The following is an 18,985-nucleotide window of genomic DNA, read 5'->3' as shown; positions in this document are numbered from 1 at the left end:
CTGCCTCCCAAGTGCTGGGATTAAAGGCGTGCGCCACCACCGCCCGGCTCCAAACCATTTTCAAAAAGGATATAAAATTAAACAAAAAGGAAAAGTCATTTCTCTCTCCATCATCATCAGATTATGACCATTGACGCCATGTATCTCTGTGGGCGACACTGTTGCTTTTGCATGATCCATAGACTGCAGGCTATGCTCTAGTAGGCACCCTGCTGTCATGTGCCCTTGCTGAAGCTAAACCCTGCCATGTCTTTGCTTAATTCTAGGTTTATATCTTCCTACCAGAGGAAAGGTCTATATTAGTGGATATGACATCTCATCTGACATGGTTCAAATTAGGAAAAGCTTGGGCTTGTGTCCCCAGGATGACCTGTTGTTCCCGATGCTGACAGTGTCAGAACACCTTCATTTCTACTCTGTGGTGAGCACTGGCTTTCTGCACTCTTCAAATCCTCCAGGCAGTGTGAAAAAGGACCTGCCGCTTTACCTTCATCAAAAGTTCATGCTGGAGGCAACAAGAAGGACGAGCATATGCCGACAGCTCTGTTAAAGCCCGAATGTAAGAATTTTCTAAGCACAAGGTTAAAAACACTGCATAAACTTTGGCTCCTCTTTTTAGATAAAAGGAATATCTCCAAGTAAACGATACAGAGAAATTCACAGGATGCTCACTTCTTTTGGCCTGCTACAGAAAAGGGATGCAATGTCAAAGGATCTGAGCGGAGGGATGAAGCGCAAACTCTCAATCATTATAGCTCTTATAGGGGACGCTAAGGTAAATAACAGTTCAAATGGGCTTGTGTGGGGCTAGCAAGATGGTTCCAAATGGGCTTGTGTGGGGCTAGCAAGATGGTTCCATGGTAAAGTAGCTACAGGGCATGTGGAGACCTGCCATCAGATCCCCAACACCCAGGTAAAAGTGCCAGACATGGTTGTGGGTGTCTATAATCTTAAACCAAAGATGGTATGGAGACAGGCGGGTCCCCAGAGCTTGCTGTCCAACCAGTTCAGCTCATCGATGAATTCTGGGTTCAATGTGAGACCTTGTCTCAAAAGATAAGATGTAGAGTGATTGAGGAAGACATTGGATATCCATCTCTGACATCCACACATGCATACAAAGATAGTAAGAAATAAAATAAAATAAAATAAAATGGGTCTCTACTCCTCCAGATTCAAACACAAAAGTTGGCATAAGTCCAACTCCCCCAAATTGTAAGGAGAGGGGCTTCCCATTATTAATGTAGCTGTAATGTGGTCATAGGTGTGATAGTTAATGATTTAGCAGTTATTCATCCTAGGGTGAGCTGGATGGAGTCTGTATCTTTGCTTAAATATGTCTCCCAAGTACAGTAGATTATCCCACATGCAGCAAGCATGAAATAAACAGAGCCATGGTTACTTATTCTTGTCTCTAGGTGGTAATACTTGATGAGCCAACATCTGGCATGGATCCAGTCTCCAGGAGGACCACCTGGAACCTCCTTCAACAATATAAAGAGAACCGAACCATCCTGCTGACCACACATCACATGGATGAAGCTGATGTGCTGGGGGACCGCATTGCCATCCTGGTCATGGGGTCCCTGAAGTGCTGTGGCTCTTCGCTTTTCCTGAAGAAATTATATGGTCTCTCTATTTGATTCTTTGGACATAGGTGCTGTAATAATATTCTTTTAGCTAGGTGTGGTGGTATGTGCCTATAACTGTAGTGCTTGGTAGGCTGAGGAAGTAGGAATGATGGGTTGGAAGCTCTACAAAGGAAGACCTTGTCTCAAAAAACATTATTCCAACAACATTTTCATTCTTTTTTGTCTTTTCTACACAACAAAGTAAAAAAAGAGTGCCGGATCATCAGTAGAATGCCTGCCTGGCATGCATAAGCCCTATATTTAACCCTTAGTACTGCAAAAACAAAGACTAATATATAAAAAGTGAGTTCATACAAACCATTTGTTATTGACTTTAGAATAATCAGTCTCAAACTAGTAAGAAATACAAACTTGGGAGAGACAGATCAATGAATGTAGTTAACGATGACTTCATTACAGTATTTGAATTCATTCAACTCAAATTCAGTTTCTCCCATGGGTGGGTTGTTAGATCTCACTCTTCATATACATTATTTAATATTATGTGCAGAACTCTCCCTTCTTATGGATAAGAAAGCCGGGGCTCGTATTTCAGTAGCAAGAAATCCAGAAAGTAATTGGAAGAGATTTGAGCCTGGGTGCAGCTGACACCAAAGCCAGTGCTTTTCTGTACTTCATGGTGACTCATCACCTTCCAGGAGGATAGACCACCTGTTCTTTTCCCTCCTCCAAAGAGGAATGTGGGTTTTAGTAGTAAATTTTCTGAATGTCAGAAGTAGGGTAAATAATATTGTTGAGCGCCTTTGCACTTACGATCAGTAAATAGAAACTGTTTTTATAGTAGGTCAACTGGGCACACACAATCAGTGCCTGAATATATTGATTGTTGATAGGGTTTTCAGTTGAAAAAGAAGCTGAAATGGGCAATGAGGACTGGGAACATGCTTAGTAAGTGAGGTGTCACGTCAGTATCGGGACTGAGTTTGGGTCCCATGTAATGCTTAAATGCAGGGTGGGTGTAGTGGCCTGCCTGTAATCCCAGCTCCAGGGAGACTGAGACTGGAATCCCCAGAGCAAGCTAGCTAGCTAGAACAGCCAAGTCTTCAAGCTCTGGGATCAAGTAAGAGACCCTGCCTCGATGTATAAGGAGGATAGCACTCAAGGATGACACCCAATGTTAATCTCTGTCCCCCATCCACGCACATGAACACACACACACACACACACACACACACACACACACACACACACGTGCACATATGCTTGCACACACAAGAGTTCACATACATTCATGCACACACCATACACATACAAAAGAAGAGCAATGGAAAAGTAGATTTTTAAAACAGTGAATAAATACATACTACATAATTCATAATACATCATAAAAGAAAAGTCAGCCTGAATCAGAAAGGATTTTTTTATTAATAAAAAATTAAGTTTGATAACCATGTTGGCAATGGAAGGGAATTGCAGACAATAATGGTGGCTTCCATTTGCTGTCCGTCAGCACATTACAGAATTCAGAAGCCCTAGCAGAGGATGCAGCAGCAGTCCAGCTCAGGGAGCTTACTTAGTATATATCGAGTCTCAAATAATGTTTGTCTTGGCTCTCTTAGTTACTGGTTACCACTTTAGCAGGAAAGGAGAATACTAACAGAGAACATCTTCTATAGTTCTCAGGTTGTGATTTGTAACTTAGATTGCTATTGCTTTACTCTGGTCTCTGATGGCACTATTTGGTAGCTAGTGAAGTGCATTCCTTAAGAGTTGGGGATTGTAGCTCCGTGGAAGATCACTTGCCTCACATGCTCATGGCCATGGGTTCAATCCCATACCACACACACACACACACACACACACACACACACACACACACACACACACACACACACACAGGAATACACCTCTTTAGAGGAGTAAGCAAGTGACTTGCAGCACAGGATACACACTACACCTTATTTTCTATGTGTAGCCAGAATATCAGAGCAAACTGCCACCTGCCATTTGCAGAAGTCAATGATCAGAGACATGACTCAAATCTTTTAAACCTTGCTTTATTCAGAGAATGATCATTTCAGAAGAAGGTGGATTAAATAGCCCAAAAATCTGTCTAACACCTTGTCTCTAGCTGGAAGATTATAGCGAGAGGGTAGCCTAGGGCACAAAGGCAGTCAGTCCTGAGCTGTCCATGCTTCTCTCTTTTATCAGCACTCCCCCTCCTCACTCTGGATATGTGGATTTGATACTTCTTGAAATGCCCAGTCAAGTTAGTTTCTCTGGTTTCCACCTTGTACTCCACCAGGGGCATCAGAGCTTCAGAACTGGGGATCACTCAGAAAAAGCTAAGCATTAACAGTACTGCGTGCTAAATTCTTAACAACATGCACAACTGTTTGATGCTATTGTGTGTGTGTCTTCATATCATAGAACAAGAAATCCCTTATCATATGTGACTAACAGACCTGAATCATGGAGATTAAGCATGCTATAGCAGAGACTATTCAATGGCTTCATTTGACTTTCTAAACGGAAATTTTCAGGTGTGGGATATCACCTAGTCATGGTGAAGACTCCTGAATGTGATGTTGGAAAAATCTCCAAGCTGATTAGGGATTACATACCAACTGCTGAGATGAAGACGGATGTCGCAGCTGAATTGTCGTTTGTCCTGCCAAAGGAGTACACACACAGGTACGGATCCAGAAGTGCTGTGCGGTAGCCGTTGGGTCACCAGAAACCACCATGACCTTTCCAGGCTTTCTCAGGCTTGGAAAATAGATCCTTGCCACTTGCCTTTTGAGACATACTATTAAGAGCATTGGCTCTCTAATACTTCACTAATTGTACAGAAGGATGCCACAAAAGGTAGCTTCCACAAGATCTTCATGTCCAAGCATTGAAAGTTGGGATTAATTAATGAGAAAGGGCACTATATTGATATTTTTTTCTTCTTGATGAGTAGAGACAAGTGAATTTATTTTGTTATAGAAAAAGGATTTTTAATGTTTTCTCTTTAGTATATATATAATGTATAAGGTACATTGTGATGCTTTGATAAATGCTTATGTTACATGAATGACCAAATAATTAATAAATACATTACTTCATATACTTCTTTTTACAGAAAAAAAAACCACTTAAAAGTATATATCAGATTTATAGCCACCATTCTGTGCTAGGTATCAGTGAAGCTTACTGCTCCTATCTAACTGTGAGTTTATACTTTTTGATCAACAGCCACATCCCCACCCCCACCCCCACAAAGGCTGATACCTCCATTTGTGCTTTCTACTTCTGTGAGTTTATACATGAAACCATGCACTATTTGCCTTTCTGTGACTGTGGGTTTTTTTTCATTGAAGATAATGTCTTCTAGATATGTATGGGTTGACACAGATAATGACTCTTTTTCCTTATCTTTAAAGGCCATATGGTGCTGTTCTGTGCACCTACATAATGTAATGTCATTTTTTAACCATTTTGCTCCTGTACCTCAGATACTGTGAGTTATGAACAAAGGAATTTAGGGATGCTAATCTCAGTTTATTTAGCTATATAACCAGAAGTAGGTGACTGGATTATACAACATTTTAGTTTTCTGGAAACTTCCATAGGAGTGCTGCTGTGCTAGTTAGAGTCCCTCAAAGGATAAATGAGTAAGAGTCACCTTCAGTCCAGATGAACGCTTGTCTCTCTTACAATAGCTGTTCTAACAAGGGCTGATATTTGCTGTGTTTTTAATTTTTATTTCCTTGTTTTTTGCTATGTTAAACATTTGTAAATCATCCTTTGAGAAATGTCTGTTTAGGAGTTTCCCCTTTGATTGGATTGTTTCCTTGATATTGCATTCCTTCTACTTCAAATATTAACCCTACAAACCCTATAGCTTGTAAACACTTACCCCCAAATATGAGCTGTCTCTTTAGTCTAGCATTACTTTAGAAAGGTTTTAGTTTAATGTAACCCTTTTTTTCTTTATAAATAGTGATCTTGTTGGTTATGCTTTTTGAATTTTATCTAAGAAGAAATATTTGTTGAAATCAATGTCATGGAGGTTCTACTCTGTTTCCTTCAGGTTGTTTTACAGTTTTCAGATTTCATGTTTAATTTCATCCACTTGGGAATGATTTTTGGTTCTTTGACACCAGGTCTTACTATGTAGCCCTGACTGGCATTGTAGGCTGATTGTTTTTTCATACCATGTAATGGAAGGTTCAGTTTAATTCTTCCGCACGTGAGTAACCCACTTCCCTGGCACCATTTATTGAAGAAACTTTGTCCGTTGTTTGTGGCACACTTTTAAGGACTGCCTGTCACCTGTGTGGGTTAGCTCCTGGGCCCCTTTTCTGCCATGTTGCTCAGTGTCTGTTTTGGTGACTGCGGTTTTGTCCTTTCAGTATTTGGAATCTTTATGTTTCTCTGAGAAGTTTTGAATATTTTTTGCTATTTCTGTGAAAAAGCCAGAAAACGACAATAATAAAAATCATGCTTGTAATTTTTGTGTTTTTTCTGATTTTTTTCATTTTTGAGTTTGCTGTTTAACATGTATATATGTATATATGTATATATATATATATATCCTTTCTTAGCATTGTATTTTATTTTGAAATCACTTATTATATAAAAACTGGAATGTTGATAATAAACACACACACAGAGAGAACATAGCAGAGGCTTTTTATTACATGATGAATGAATTTAATAAAAGGATTTAAAAATTAGTCATATCTCTCCACAGAAATAACCAGTTACTAACTGCTGGATTTAGTACAACCTTGAAGCTACACTGTGCATTTGTTAACATGTGCATGCACACACTTGTCACTGTCTTGGAAAACACATTAGAATAATGTATAAAACTTGCCCTTGCCTCTGATCTTGAGGGAAAGGAGTTTGTATCCAACTTTGATTCAAAATGTAAGAAACTTTTGTCAGAGGTTTCCATAATGGATTTTGTGTCCTATGGCCATGGCAGTCCTTAGAGAGAGCACAGCGAAGAACGGCAGCTTTCCTGGAGTAAGTGGATTTTTAAGGAATGAGGTTCTAAGACATTTCAGAAAACTAGTCTTGCACCACCACCCACATGTGCTGAGATGGCTCAAGACCTCCCCCCCAGTGTAGGGATGGGCGGGTTCCACCCAGTCTCTAACTTCTGGGATTATTGTTTTTCATTTTCTGCTCTGGGTGTCTGTTTGCGTTAGTGTTTCACAGCAGCCATGTAATAAGTAAATTAAATCTTATCTAGCAGGGGAAGCAGAAAGACAATATATACAGAAAGTTAATGGTGGTTTTATCGGGAAACTGGGAAGCAGTTTGCTGTAGCAACTTGCTGGTGTATCTTCCTTCTGGTCCCCCCACATTCATGATTTGTCAGGGACATGGAAACCACTAACACCAGGAGCATTTCAGTGACGCATTAACTGCACTCTTTACACAACTGAGGGAAATCAGCCCAGAATGTTTACACATCTGTGTTTATGGGTATATATATATATAATATATATATATTATATATATATTTATATATATATATATATATATTTGCACAAATACTGTCTTTGTTATCTTTTAGGTTTGCAGAACTTTTCAGAGTCCTAGAAGAAAGAGAAGAAGAGCTGGGCATCACTGGCTTTGGTGTCTCCATGACTACCATGGATGAGGTTTTCTTCAAGTGAGTACCTGTGTCCTGCCCCCTGTCAGGTGACATCATATACTCTCTGTGATTCCCAGCGCCCTGTCTTTGGAATAGTCTTTGTTCTCACAACTCTTCTTGTTTATCATGTCACATGGAGGCAGCTTCTATCTAAAGCACCATTTTGTACCAGAAGCCCTTAACATCTTCTTATACTATGGTTCTGTTATTCTGTGTAGCATTTCCCTTATATATGAAACACACACATACACAGATACACACACAAACTCAGACACACACACACACACACACACACACACATACACATATACAAACATACACACACAGAGAGACACACACACACACACACACACATACACACACACACAGTTCTCTCATAGAAATCATAAACCAAAGAGGAAAAATCAACCGTATATTCATTTGCTTTGTAAAGTAATCCATATATTTATTTAGTCTAGAAAATTTAGAAAAACAAATATATTAGACTTCTATAGAATTGTAAATATTATAGAAAATAAAACTGCAATTATCACTATAATTTTGTAAAATATAGAACATTTAATAACCATTTTACCCTAACAACAAGAAACACATTGTCTTGGAACTTTGTTCATATTTAGTTTATTTTGTACCTCAGGACTGGGGCCAAGTGCTTTTCTGGCATACACAAAGCCTTGCATTCAATCTAGAGCACCAGAAATGTTTGGATGCTGGGGATTAAATCCCCAGGCCTCAGCCATGCTGGGCAATTGCTTCACCACTGAGATTTAATGTTTCCCCACCCCCACCCCCAGAGCATGTATCCCATCATTAATGTTAGCATTGGTATGTAATATTCATTAAAAATATCTCTATGAAGGGCAGGAGTTAGTGAACTACTATTGTAGTTAAAAGTTATCTCTTTATATGTATGTTAATATTTATAATATATATTAACGTGTGTGTGTGTGTGTGTGTGTGTGTGTGTGTGTGTGTGTGTGTGTGTGTGTTTTGTAGGGTCAGTAATCTTGCAGACATGAAGCTGAATACTAAGATTGTCCAACCAACTTCCACAGTGGACCAAAGCATAAGTGAAGCTAACCAGAATATGAATGTGCCCAGAAATTTTGATAGATCAGATTATCCAAGAGGACACTCTAATTCTTCCTTCAGTACTGGGGTGAGCACCTTCACCAAGAATATAATGCTAGTATGTTTAGAAGTAAGAAAAGATGACGTTTCACTTTAGTATTAATTCAGAAGAGGTTTGGAGTTCTTAGACCAAGCTCATCCACATAGGGAAAATTTGTAAAGAAATTCAATTTTCTAACTCATAATAGTAAATAGTTGTAAAATAGTGAAGGTAACAACCAGTTTTATTTAATTGTTTTATTACATTTATTTACTCATTGTGTGGGATGTGTGTGCACATGCGTACATGACATGTGGAGTCAGTTCTCTCCTTCCGCCGCGTGGGTTCTGGAGACGGAACTGGGAACTCGGAGCAGCAGGTTTACAGCCCGCCCCTTTAGCCAGTAAGCCGTCCTGCCGCCGGGATTTCCTTTCGCAGCTGGTCTTCCTCCTAGGGGTCATTTTAGCTTTCAGACCTGTGAGTGCATTCAGAGTTGAAGAAGAGTGCTGATACGAACGATTACACTCACTACTCTCACACACACAAGACATTTCACTCTGGGTGTCGCTGAATCACAGAGTCCCCGTGTTAGCGTGGGGCTGGCGCCTCTTGTCTGACGTTTGTCTTGTTCCTCTCCTAACTTGTCTTGCTTAAAATTTTTTGCATGTGTGTACAGCAGAGATTCTTAGACCATGGATATATTGGTTCAAGTTTCTTAGAAGCACTTCCTATGTTTTCCCCGTGGGACTTGGGAGCTTGTGAAAATAGGATATTGTATACAATGAGTGTCTAGAATTTCGTGTTAAAATGGTAATTCCCCGCTGTCATTTACTGCACGGTTGTCTTTGGCCAAGCTGAGCTAAATACAGATGAGGCTGTTTCAGGGAGCGGAATAGAGTCAAGTGTGCACTGTGTAGCATCTGATGTGGGATGCCACACTGTGCCACCTCCTCTCCCTGCTCTGTCTTTCATCTTCAGGTACAGACATAGATAAACTGTGGAGCATTTCCGTTGCTCTCCTGCTTTTCTTCAGTTTTTGAGGGGTGAGGTCAGAGCTTTCAGGTATTTTAGAAATACATGTGGGAACTAATCTCCTGAAAGCAGAAGTTGTTTTCTTCCTATTAGGACTGTGACGGGAGAGAAAGGTTCTCTCTCCACATTTAACCTTATGTCCAGTCAAGGGAGCACCAGTGGGGTCTCTCTTATTCAGAACATATTTTATTGATTAGGGATATTTTTCCCACTCTGAATTTGTGGGATGTCTACATACTGGGGAGAATACAATAACTGGATTTTAAAATGTCAATATGCGTGATAGGTTCTGCTTTGACTCTCAGCCACCTTCTCTAAAGAAGTTTGTCCTTAAAGCAAAGGTTCCATTATTTAACTGAAAACAAACCATACTCCACTACAGATTGCCCCCAAAATTTGAAAATAGACAAATTTGTATATTTATGTACATTCTCAGATTAGCTATGGGGATTGTTTTGAACTTAGAGGTTAGGTGAAAATATACTGTTGCAATCTTAAACTAAATTCTTCTCTGTTTCCTGGTGCGCTGCAATCCTGGCAGACCAGAGATTAAAAGCTGGCCACAGAAACTTGATATGAAATGTAATGTTGAAAGATGGTGTTTAATGTAAGAGGATGGGCATGGTGTTCTGCAAAGAGGCACTATGAATACACTGATAACAACGATTCCCCTCTGGGAACTTTCACAATACTGAAGTTGGTGCCAAGCTGTAATGCCTTCAGAACACAGAGTGCCTGGTCTACCAGCTGCACTCTTCCTTCTGCAATGTGTCATCACACAACTGAAGTCATTATGCTAATGACCTCCTTCAAGGTCCATGACCACGGTAATGTCGCCTTCTCTCTCTTCGTAGTGGGCCTCTTTACACCCAGCAGTTCCGAGCCATGTTCATCAAAAGGGCCAATGTTCTCTTGGCGCAACTGGAAACTGCTGTTGTTGCAGTTGCTGGCACTCTGGGTCTCATGTATCTTCTGATGAACAGGCATAAGCTTCTCAACACCTAAAAAGCCTGCCAGGGGTAATGGACTTGGAGCAGTATGGTGAGACCATTTGTGCCTTTCTCAGTTTCTGGAGATCCTGTTTTGACCCCAGAAGCTCACCAAAAATCTTGAGATCATGTTAAAGGCTAAAAACCAAAAACTTCATGAAGTGCAAGGTAAGTGTCTTACAAACAGAAAAAGAGTGCCAGCAGATGAAGACCCCTTGTGTTAGTTTGAAAGGGCAGTCTCAACTGGAATGTTTAGCTATTTGTTCCTCTCCTCTTCTCCCGTCCCTTCTCCTCCTCTTTCCTCTCCTCCCCTTCCTCTTCTCCTCTCCCATCTCATCTCTCCCCATCCCTTCTCTTATTTTGTAATCAGTTTCACAAAGCCAGCCAGTCACAGACGAGAACCACCCTTCAAGGCCATTATTGTTACTGGTGATGGAGGTACTCTGAGATAGGAAAGGTCATCTACCATAAGGAGGAACAAAGATGAGATTTATAGGGAAATTAAGACATTTAGAAGCAGTCACATCTCAGGAAACTGGAAAAGGGGGGTCTTCAAAGTTTTTAAGCCTGTGCTCTTCTAACTATAGAGGTTATTTCTCAGCATGGATGAAGTCCACAAAACCCCAAGAGGGCAGCTATTTTCTCATCAAAAGATCCAAGTTCCTGAATATGGTAAATTAAACATTTACAGAATGAAGGAGAAAATAAATGACTCCACAATAATAGTAGGGCATTTTAAAACTTTACTTTCAATAAACAGTGTACTTAATCAAGCCTAACAGACCTACATAAACCTGTCCAGACTACTACAATATATAGACATATATATATATTTGTTTTTTTTTCAAGACAGGGTTTTCTCTGTATAGCTTTGTGCCTTTCCTGGAACTCACTTGTAGACCAGGCTGGCCTCGAACTCACAGAGATCTGCCTGACTCTGCCTCCCGAGTGCTGGGATTAAAGGCGTGCACCACCACAGCACGGCTATAATTTATATTTTTGTCAAGGGCACAAGAATCATTATTAAAGATATATATATATCTTGTGTTCCAATGTAAGCCTTAATACAATTTAAAAATTGAAACCACATGAAATATCTCTTAAGATCTTAATGGAATAAAACTGGAAATCAGTAACAGCAAGAAAGTCACAATCTTCATGCATTATAGTAGAAATAGCACACTCTTAAAGGCCTATTGGGCAAAGAATTTGTAAGGGAAATAAAGGATTCAAATAAAAATGAAATAATAATACATCAAAATGTATCATATGTGAAAAATGCTAAGAGAAAAAAATAATTGTGAAACGCTATCGGTAAACCTAACGATAAATTTTTAAGTAACTAGATGAACAAAATAAGCCTCTGCTATCAAAGGAAAGAAAAAAAATAGAGATACAATGGGAAAAAGCCAACAAGTCAAAAGTCTGCTTCTTAGAAAAGACCAAACTTGAGACATTTTAGATGTGTTGAAAAGGAAAAAAAAAAGGCTCAGTAGCCCAAGGAGAAGTTAATGAGAGGGCATTACTTCTCAGTTTATAGAAATAAAGACTATAAGGAGGGTCTATGGTAACCTATATAGCAAACAAAATAAGTTACCCTAAATGAAATAAGCAAAATTTCAGTAATTCACATGCTACCAAGATTCAAACATAAAACATATAAAGGCTCAGTAGATCCGTGACTGATGAGATTAAGCTGGTAATAAAAAATATCTGCCCATTAAAAAGCAATCCAAGACCAGATATCCTTATCAGTCTCTACTAAAACTAAAAGACAGTTGAGTTCCAACCCTCCTCAAAATATTCCAAAAAAAAAAAAAATGAAAAGAAAAGAATAGTTCCAAATGAATCCTATAAGGCCAGAATTCCTTCAATACCCAAGCCAGGAAAAGATACTATAAGGAAATAAAACTATGGGCTAATATCCCCGATGAGTGCTGGTGCAGAAGTTTATAACAAAATAGTAGCAAACAATTTAGTGGATCATTTAACAGGATTATACTCCACAATCAAGTAGGACGTCATTCTTGGAGTTAAAGGTAAACATCATCCATAATGCAAAAAGACTGGCAGACTTTTCTCAGATTAGGAACATGGCAGAGATAGCAAGTAGATTTTCTACTTCTACTCATATAAAACTTTAAGTCCTACCTAGAAAATTTAGGGCAAGATCTTAATGGAATAAAACTGGAAATCCACAGGAGCGTGAGGAATGCAGGCAGTAGCTGCCTACCTCCTTTTTATGTAGACCAGGGCCCAGGCCCAGCAAAGGGTGCCCACATACTTTTAGTATGGTTCTTTCTACTTCAATTAACTTAACACAATCCATCATGTTCTTATGTAGAGACTAAATAATCTCTCTCAGGTGGGCCTGGGTGCTCGTCTCCTAGAAAATTTAGGCAAGAAATAGAAAATAGAAAGACACCCAGCTGGAGATTATAGAGGCAAAACTATTTCTGTTCACACACACACACACACACACACACACACACACACACACACACACACACACTTTGTTATAGGTGATAAATGAATATGCCAATACTGGGTTGTTTGTTTTCTTGATGTTTGGTTTTTGCTTTTATTTCTTTGTATACTCTAGATATTAGTTATTTGCCAAGTGAATAGATGGCAAAGATTTTCTCCTGTTCTGTAGATAGTGTTTCCACTCAGTCAACATCCCCTTTGCAGTTCAAAAGGTTACTAATTTTATAAGATCCAGCCGGTCAAGTATTGCCTCTATTTTCCGAGCAACTGCAGTCCTGTTCAGAAAACCATTACCTCTGCCTCTGTCTTGAAGTATTTCTCTTACTCTTTTCCTCTTCAGAATTTTAGGCCCTATGTTACCATCTTCGATCCATTTGGAGTGAGTTTTTATGCAGAGTGAAAATAAATATTTAGTTTCCTTCTCCTATGTGTAGATACCTCTGTTTCTCTAACACCATTTATTAAAGAGGCTTTCTTTTCTCTAATTAATGTTTGGATCATTTTTATGAAAACTCAGGTAACTATAGCTACATTGTCTCATTTGTAGAACGTATTCTACATGGATCTGCATGGTTTTTGTTCCAGTACCATGCCTTTATTTTTGTTACTAGAGTTCTGTAATGCACCTTGAAATCAGCTATGGGGACACTCCAGACTTATTATTATTATTATTACTTTAGTTTTGCTTAATATTTCTTTGGCTAACTGAGGTTTTTTGCACTCCTAAATAATCTTTTATATGTTCCTGTGAAGAATGACATTGGAATTTTGGCAAGGACTTCAGTGAACCTCTAGATTGCTTTGGTAAGACAGCCTTTTTCACAATGTTGCTCGTTCCAGCACATGAACGAGGGAGACTGTGATGGTTAGTATTGCTTTTTGTTTGAACAGGATCTGGAATCACTTAGGAGACGAGCACCCAGGCCCACTTGAGAGAGATTATTTAGTCTCTACATAAGCACATGATTGGGTTGTTGTTAAGTTAATTGAAGTAGAAAGACCCATACTAAAAGTATGTGGCACCCTTTGCTGGGCCTGGGCCTGGTCCGCATAAAAAGGAGGTAGGCAGCCTACTGCCTGCATTCCTCACCCTCCTGCGGACTGCAGATGTGATGTCATCAGCGTTTCCATTTTGACTTCCCCTCTATGGTGGGCTGCCCTTGAACTGTGAGCCAGAACAAACCCATTCCCCATTAAGTTACTTCTCAGGGTATTTGTCACAGCAGCGGGGAATGGCGAGGCAGGGGTGTTTCTCTCCAGTAATGTTTTCTGCAGCTTTTCTGTTGAGTATTTTAGTTTTTCTTGTGTAGGCCTTTCGTTTCCTTGGTTAAATTAATATAATGGTATTTTGTAGGCACTGGTGAAGGGACTATCTCCTAGGTCTTTTTCTTGGTGTGTGTGTAATTGGTATTTAGGAAGGCCACTATATTTTTCTTCTATGTGTTCAGTGTTACCTTAATATTTTTCCACTTTGCTAAGTACTTATCAGCTCTAATAGTTTTCTATCAAAGTCATTATTGTCTTCTATAAAATTATATGATCTGTAAATAAGGACACTTTGACTTATTTACCTGTTCATATTCCTTTTATTTGTTTGTCTTATTGTTCCAGGTAAGACTTCCAGGACGATATTTAACAAGAATGAAGAACATTAACACTCTGGTCTTGCTCCTGATTTTAGCAAAAATACTTTGAGCTTTTACCCATATAATGTTGGCAATATGTCTGTTTGTCCTGGTTAGTTTTTCTTAACTTGACACAAGCTAGAGTCATCTGGGAAGAGGGCATGCCAATTGAGAAATGTCTCTGTAAGATTCTCCTATGCGCAGGTCTGGAGAGCACTTTCTTGATTAATGATTGATGCTGGAGGGCCCAGCTCACTGTAGGTGGTGCCACCTCTGGGCAGGTGGTCCTGAGTTGTATAAGAAAGCAAGCTGAAGCCGGGCGGTGGTGGCGCACGCCTTTAATCCCAGCACTCGGGAGGCAGAGCCAGGCGGATCTCTGTGAGTTCGAGGCCAGCCTGGGCTACCAAGTGAGTTCCAGGAGAGGCTCAAAGCTACACAGAGAAACCCTGTCTCGAAAAACCAAAAAAAAAAAAAAAAAAAAAAAGAAAGCTGAGAAAACCATGAAGTAATGTTCCTCCGTGGTCTCTGCTCCAGTTCCTACTTCCAGTTCTCTGCCATGAGTTCCTGCCCTGACTTCCCTTAGTAATAGAGTGTGACCTGAGAGTTATAAGGGGAAAAATAAACCCTTTCCTCCCCAAGTTGCGTTTGGTCATTGTGTTTTATCACAGCAATAGAAAAGTAACTAAGATACTGTTGTAGGTAGCCTTCATTATGTTTAGAGATGTCCCATCAATTCCTAGTTTCTTCAGGACTTTTATTGTGAAGGGGTCTTGAATTTTGTCAGTAAGTCTTTTCTGCATGTATTAAGATGATCATGTGATTTCTGCCCTAGAGTCCATGTTGGATTTTGTAAAAAGCCTTTTCTGCAGCTATTGATAAAATCATGATTTCTGTAATTGCATCTATCTGTGATGAATTTGATTATGTATGTATGTATGTATGTATGTATGTATGTACCAAGCTAACTTGATTGTTATGAATTATCTTTTTGATGTAATCTTGAATGCATTCTGGCAGTTTTTTGTTGAGAATTTTTGCATCTGTGTTCATCAGAGAGCTTGGTGTATAATTTTATTTTTTTTTGTTGTGTCTTTATTTGGTTTTTGTGTCAAGGTAACTGTGGATTTATAAAAAGCAGTTTGCAAGCATTATTTCCTTTTCTATCTAATGGAATAACTTTAGTAGTATTGGTAGTATCTCTCTGAAGGGGTGGTAGAATTCTGCAGTGAATTGATCTGGTCCTGATTTTCTTTTTAACTTAGGAGAGTTTTAATTACTACTTCAATTTCATTTCAAATCTGTTTAAATTGTTTACTTCATCTTGAGTTAACTTTGGCAGGTTTTATGTGTCTGGAGATTCATCCATTTTAAAAATTTTTTCAATTTTCCGATTGAGTGGAACATGAGTTTTGAAGCTAAGTCTGATTTCTAAATTTATTTGTATCTGTTGAAATGTCTCCTTTTCATTTCTAAGTTTATTGTTTTTGCCTTCTTTCTCTTTCTTTTGGATAATTTAGCTAATGGTATCCCCCCTCTTTCTCCTCTTCCTTCTCCTCTTTTTCTTTATCAATTAAGAATCTAAAAATTATTTTTAGTTTCAAGGTCATAGGTAATAGTTTACAAGTCTGTTGTAAATATGAAGTTTACTTGTAGGAACTTCTTTTTTTAGATCTTAGATTTTTATTTTGGAGCTGTTTGGGCAGATTTATAATTCTTTTTTTTTTTTTTTTTTTTTTTTTTTTTTTTTTTTTGGTTTTTCGAGACAGGGTTTCTCTGTGTAGCTTTGCGCCTGTCCTGGAACTCGCTTTGGAGACCAGGCTGGCCTCGAACTCACAGAGATCCGCCTGGCTCTGCCTCCCGAGTGCTGGGATTAAAGGCGTGCGCCACCACCGCCCGGCCCAGATTTATAATTCTTAATTTGTGTCTTCTTGGATTCATGGAATCTCTGAAAGTTCTTACAAATGTATAGCTTTTTGTTTACCTTTTTGCTGTACTTCTTAACACCCTGATCTGGCACGCTTTATCTTTCTACAAAGACAGGACAAAAAGAGTCATACAGATTGTTGGACTTAATTGTCTGATTTTTTTTTCCTCTTAAGTCTTCACAATTCCCAGTAGCCCTTTGCTCCTTCATGTAGACTTATCTTATGTTTTTATTTAGCCTTTGTATTCTCTGAGGAAGAGTTTGATTTTCTTTGAGGTAATTTGGAAAAGCTAGGAATAGGAGTTCTTACAAACATTTTCATGTAGAAATGGAAAGGTCTGAGAGTGAGAAAGAAATTTGAGAGTGTTCATATCACTAGCCTATAATTTTTTTTCTTTTCTTAGTGAAATTAAACTAAAAGACATAACATTTGTATGGCTGAGTTATGGATTCTTGGAGTTAATGGCTGAGATGTTCTGAGGCTGCTGTGAAGTGCCAGACAAGTAAACTATTGGGTTATTTCTCTTTAAAACACTGAATTGCCAGGTGTGGTGGTGCACGCCTTTATTCCCAGCACTTGGGAGGCAGAGGCAGGTGGATCTCAGAGTTTGAGGCCAGTGTGGTCTACAGAAAGAGTTTCAGGACAGCCAGGGACACTCAGAGGAACCCTGTCTCAAAAAAACAAAACAAAACAAAAAAAATAAAAACAAACAAAAAGAAAGAGAAACCCAAAACCAAAACAAAAAAATAACCACCACCATAACAAAAAAAACAGACAAACAAAAACAGCGCTCCCTGCCCCCCCAAAAAACAAAAAAAACCATGTAGTCATGATCTTTCCTGCAGCTGACCTCATGACCACTGTTATGTCCTCGTTCCAGGTGATGTGCAGACCTACTTGCTGAAAAATAAAGACTGCATTTACTCATGCATCATTGCATTTTCCCTTGATGTGACTAGAGACCAGAAGAAATTCACCTTCTGGTTCAACAATGAGGCATTCCATTCACCATCCTTATCCTTGTCAGTTTTAGACAATATTATTTTTATGTCTCTCTCCGGCCCCGATGCCACCATTACTGTCTCCAACAAGCCCCAGCCTCAACGTGAGAAAAAGTCTGAGAAAAGGTATGTATATTCTTGTTAAGCTGAGATACTTTAAATCGATCCTTTTCTTCCTGTTTCACCATGTCTGTTGTTAGTACTGAGTGTTGTCATCATGCAATTGTGTGTCCTTTATTTATTCTTTTTTAGAGACAGCTCAGGAATCCAGATAGTCTTTAACTTGCTCTTTGGGATGAGTATTTTCACCAGTGGCTTTTGCCTTATGACTGTGACTGAGAGAGTTAGTAAAGCAAAGCATATCCAGTATGTGAGTGGGGTCTACACCTTTAATTTTTGGCTTTCTGCTCTGCTGTGGGATCTCGTCATCCACTTTGTTGCCTGTGTCCTACTGCTGGTAAGTGTTACACACATTGTCTCGAGGGCCGCCTCTCATACACTATAGACATTTTCTACTTGTCTGACACTTACTAAAACCAAAATTTTTCCAGAAAAGATAAAAATAGTTTGACTAATCAATCAAGTCAGAGAATCTATTTTGGAATATTTCTCAGAGTTAAAAAAATCTTTCTCTTATATTTCTTTTAATGAAACAGGTAACTCCTGACATACTTGGCCACCAAGATATATTGCGTTCAAAACTGTTTTCTGTATGGAAGGATATGTCACAACAGACTAGTGGTATAGTAACAAACACTACAGAAATTTTCCTCTTCCCAGTGCTTCCCCATTTCCCCATGTGTTGGAATTCTGGTTTATGCAAGAGATATCTGTACTCACCTTTTAAAGGTATTCTCTAGAAATTTTGAAATTATGTCATGGACCATTCAAATTGTGCATGGGTGTCTGTGTACTCACATATGGGTAAACCTTTTGTTTTGAAGCCCACAGGTAATAGAATAGATACCAAATAAACACTGAATGCAAGTCTTCAATAAACAAGACCAGGAGAAAAATTGGTCTGTTTACATTTGTTATTTTCTCGTGCTCCAGATATAAATTTTCCCATAATAATCTTAAAGTACACAGTGGTTACTACAGTGAATGATATTTTGTTATATATTTCAGAAGCACCTAGAAGAATGGACCAATACAAACAACTGATAAGGGGTGAGGGCTGTGCCGACCACACCTATCTGATCATTGCATGCTGTTTTCACTTTCCAGAATAACAAACTCTACCCTGGAGCAGGCACAGCTGTAGTGTGTAAACTTACACAGATAGTAAAAGAGACAGAGAGCATCTGCTGATAGGTGAAGAATTTGATGTTATGTGTGTATCTCTATGGGTGTGTCCTAATTTGGGGAAATTTTTTTCTATGAACTTGTTAAAGATCTGGTCTATGCTATTGACGTGGAATTCTTCTCCTATATCTATAATTTGAAGTCTTGGTCTTTTCATGGCTTTCCACAGTTGCTGTGAATTCCTTTTGGGTGCCTGCCTAATTTTTCATATTCTTAGCATATATGATCTAATTCCCTTCTTTATCTAATAGTCCTGACATTT

General features: G+C 38.9%; 1 protein-coding gene across 1 annotated transcript in view; it reads left to right on the top strand.

Moving 5' to 3' along the window:
- The window catches only part of LOC128124843 (phospholipid-transporting ATPase ABCA3-like), a 103,884-nt gene that overhangs the window by 52,297 nt on the left and 32,602 nt on the right, over positions 1 to 18,985 (top strand). Inside the window, 14 exon segments of the mRNA XM_052761581.1 lie at positions 267 to 421; positions 620 to 775; positions 1,419 to 1,629; positions 4,136 to 4,286; positions 7,168 to 7,266; positions 8,245 to 8,407; positions 9,798 to 9,815; positions 10,265 to 10,294; positions 10,296 to 10,409; positions 10,411 to 10,443; positions 10,445 to 10,480; positions 10,482 to 10,548; positions 17,298 to 17,544; positions 17,671 to 17,875. Of these exon segments, the coding sequence (XP_052617541.1) occupies positions 267 to 421; positions 620 to 775; positions 1,419 to 1,629; positions 4,136 to 4,286; positions 7,168 to 7,266; positions 8,245 to 8,407; positions 9,798 to 9,815; positions 10,265 to 10,294; positions 10,296 to 10,409; positions 10,411 to 10,443; positions 10,445 to 10,480; positions 10,482 to 10,548; positions 17,298 to 17,544; positions 17,671 to 17,875 (1,685 nt within the window).

This window comes from Peromyscus californicus, unplaced genomic scaffold (genome assembly GCF_007827085.1).
Source record: "Peromyscus californicus insignis strain IS unplaced genomic scaffold, ASM782708v3 Scaffold_4__1_contigs__length_199733344, whole genome shotgun sequence".
Classification (NCBI taxonomy): Eukaryota; Metazoa; Chordata; class Mammalia; order Rodentia; family Cricetidae; genus Peromyscus; species Peromyscus californicus.
This window is presented reverse-complemented; position numbering and strand designations above follow the sequence as displayed.